Raw genomic sequence first — 1,137 nt, forward strand, 5'->3', positions numbered from 1 at the left:
ATTTTTTGAGGAATTTATAGAAGTGAGCGGCTCGTTCAACGCCCACTTTTGTGGCGTTATTTAAACAATTTGTTTCTACATGCCAGAAAGATCTGGATATTTGCCTGCTCTTGCATTTTTTGATGAATTTATGAAAGTAAGCAAGCGAGTAAGTTTTTCATATTACCATATTTAGAGTCTTCTCGTAAATTAAGAATAGATCCGGGATTTAGTAGATCTTTAACCAACTCATTGTAGACTTCGATGTAGGTGACCATCAACTCAAACTCTCGCTCCACACTAAGTTTCTCTTTATGGATAAAAAGCTCTTCCATAGTCAAATAGGTGATTCCTGGGCTTTCTGGGTTACCTGTAAATTTAGATGGCTATAGTCACCCTTGCATAAATCAAATGCAGCAGTTCAGAGTAAACTATTTTCACTTTTTTCTTTCCTCTATACTGTATTCTTGAATAACTGAGCTTACCAATCATAGTGAATGTTTTGCCAGCTCCAGTGGCACCATAAGCGAATACGGAACAATTGCACCCATCCATCAGGACTTGAATGAGGCTCTTTGTGCTGCTATCAAAAACTTCCACATTAGTGGATGCGAAATCAAAGACTCTGTCATACGCAAGGGCAATATCCTTTTTTTCCTTTTTAAGAAGATCCCTGGTCTTTTGTGGAACCCCGTGGTAGAAAAAGGGAACCTCATCTTCTTTGGGATCAAATATCAAGGATTTATCGTCCATAAATCTGATGATATGGCTGAAAATTGCGAAAATGTGCAATGTTTACACGTGTTAAAACTTGCATTCTTTACCGTTGATTACTCTCTTGTTCCTTAGCATTTGGCGGGCGTACTCTAACTACAACTTTAATATTACATCCAGCTGATACACTCGATGGCGTTCCAGAGACAGGACGCGACAAAATCTTTACCACTTTGCCCGAAAGTCTTCGATTCACCGAACCTCCTTGCCGGGGTGTGTTGGGAATGTTCTTGCTTCTCACCATTGTTGAAACTTTCGGCAGCTTGAACACTAACATGAAACCAATAATGGCATCTAGAATAACATTCCTCCTATACAGACGGTTTTCTCATAAAAAGTTGTAAAAATTCCTGTTTTTGCTATCACAAATTTCAAAGCAAAACC

The 1,137-nt window shown here is 38.7% G+C and overlaps 1 protein-coding gene across 1 annotated transcript in view; it reads right to left on the reverse strand.

The window, feature by feature from the left end:
• Nucleotides 1–1,137, reverse strand: part of LOC109537524 (kinesin-like protein KIF18A) — a 5,527-nt gene extending 4,390 nt beyond the window's left edge. The window contains exons 1-3 of the mRNA XM_019904300.2: nt 804–1,137; nt 465–748; nt 167–349 (exon numbers count right to left, since the gene is read on the reverse strand). Of these exons, the coding sequence (XP_019759859.2) occupies nt 167–349; nt 465–748; nt 804–1,030 (694 nt within the window). The 5' untranslated portion in view covers nt 1,031–1,137. The remainder of the gene's footprint in view (nt 1–166; nt 350–464; nt 749–803) is intronic.

The sequence above is a fragment of the Dendroctonus ponderosae genome, unplaced genomic scaffold, assembly GCF_020466585.1.
Source record: "Dendroctonus ponderosae isolate FM_Combo_2020 unplaced genomic scaffold, Dpon_F_20191213v2 Dpon_F_20191213_3, whole genome shotgun sequence".
Classification (NCBI taxonomy): Eukaryota; Metazoa; Arthropoda; class Insecta; order Coleoptera; family Curculionidae; genus Dendroctonus; species Dendroctonus ponderosae.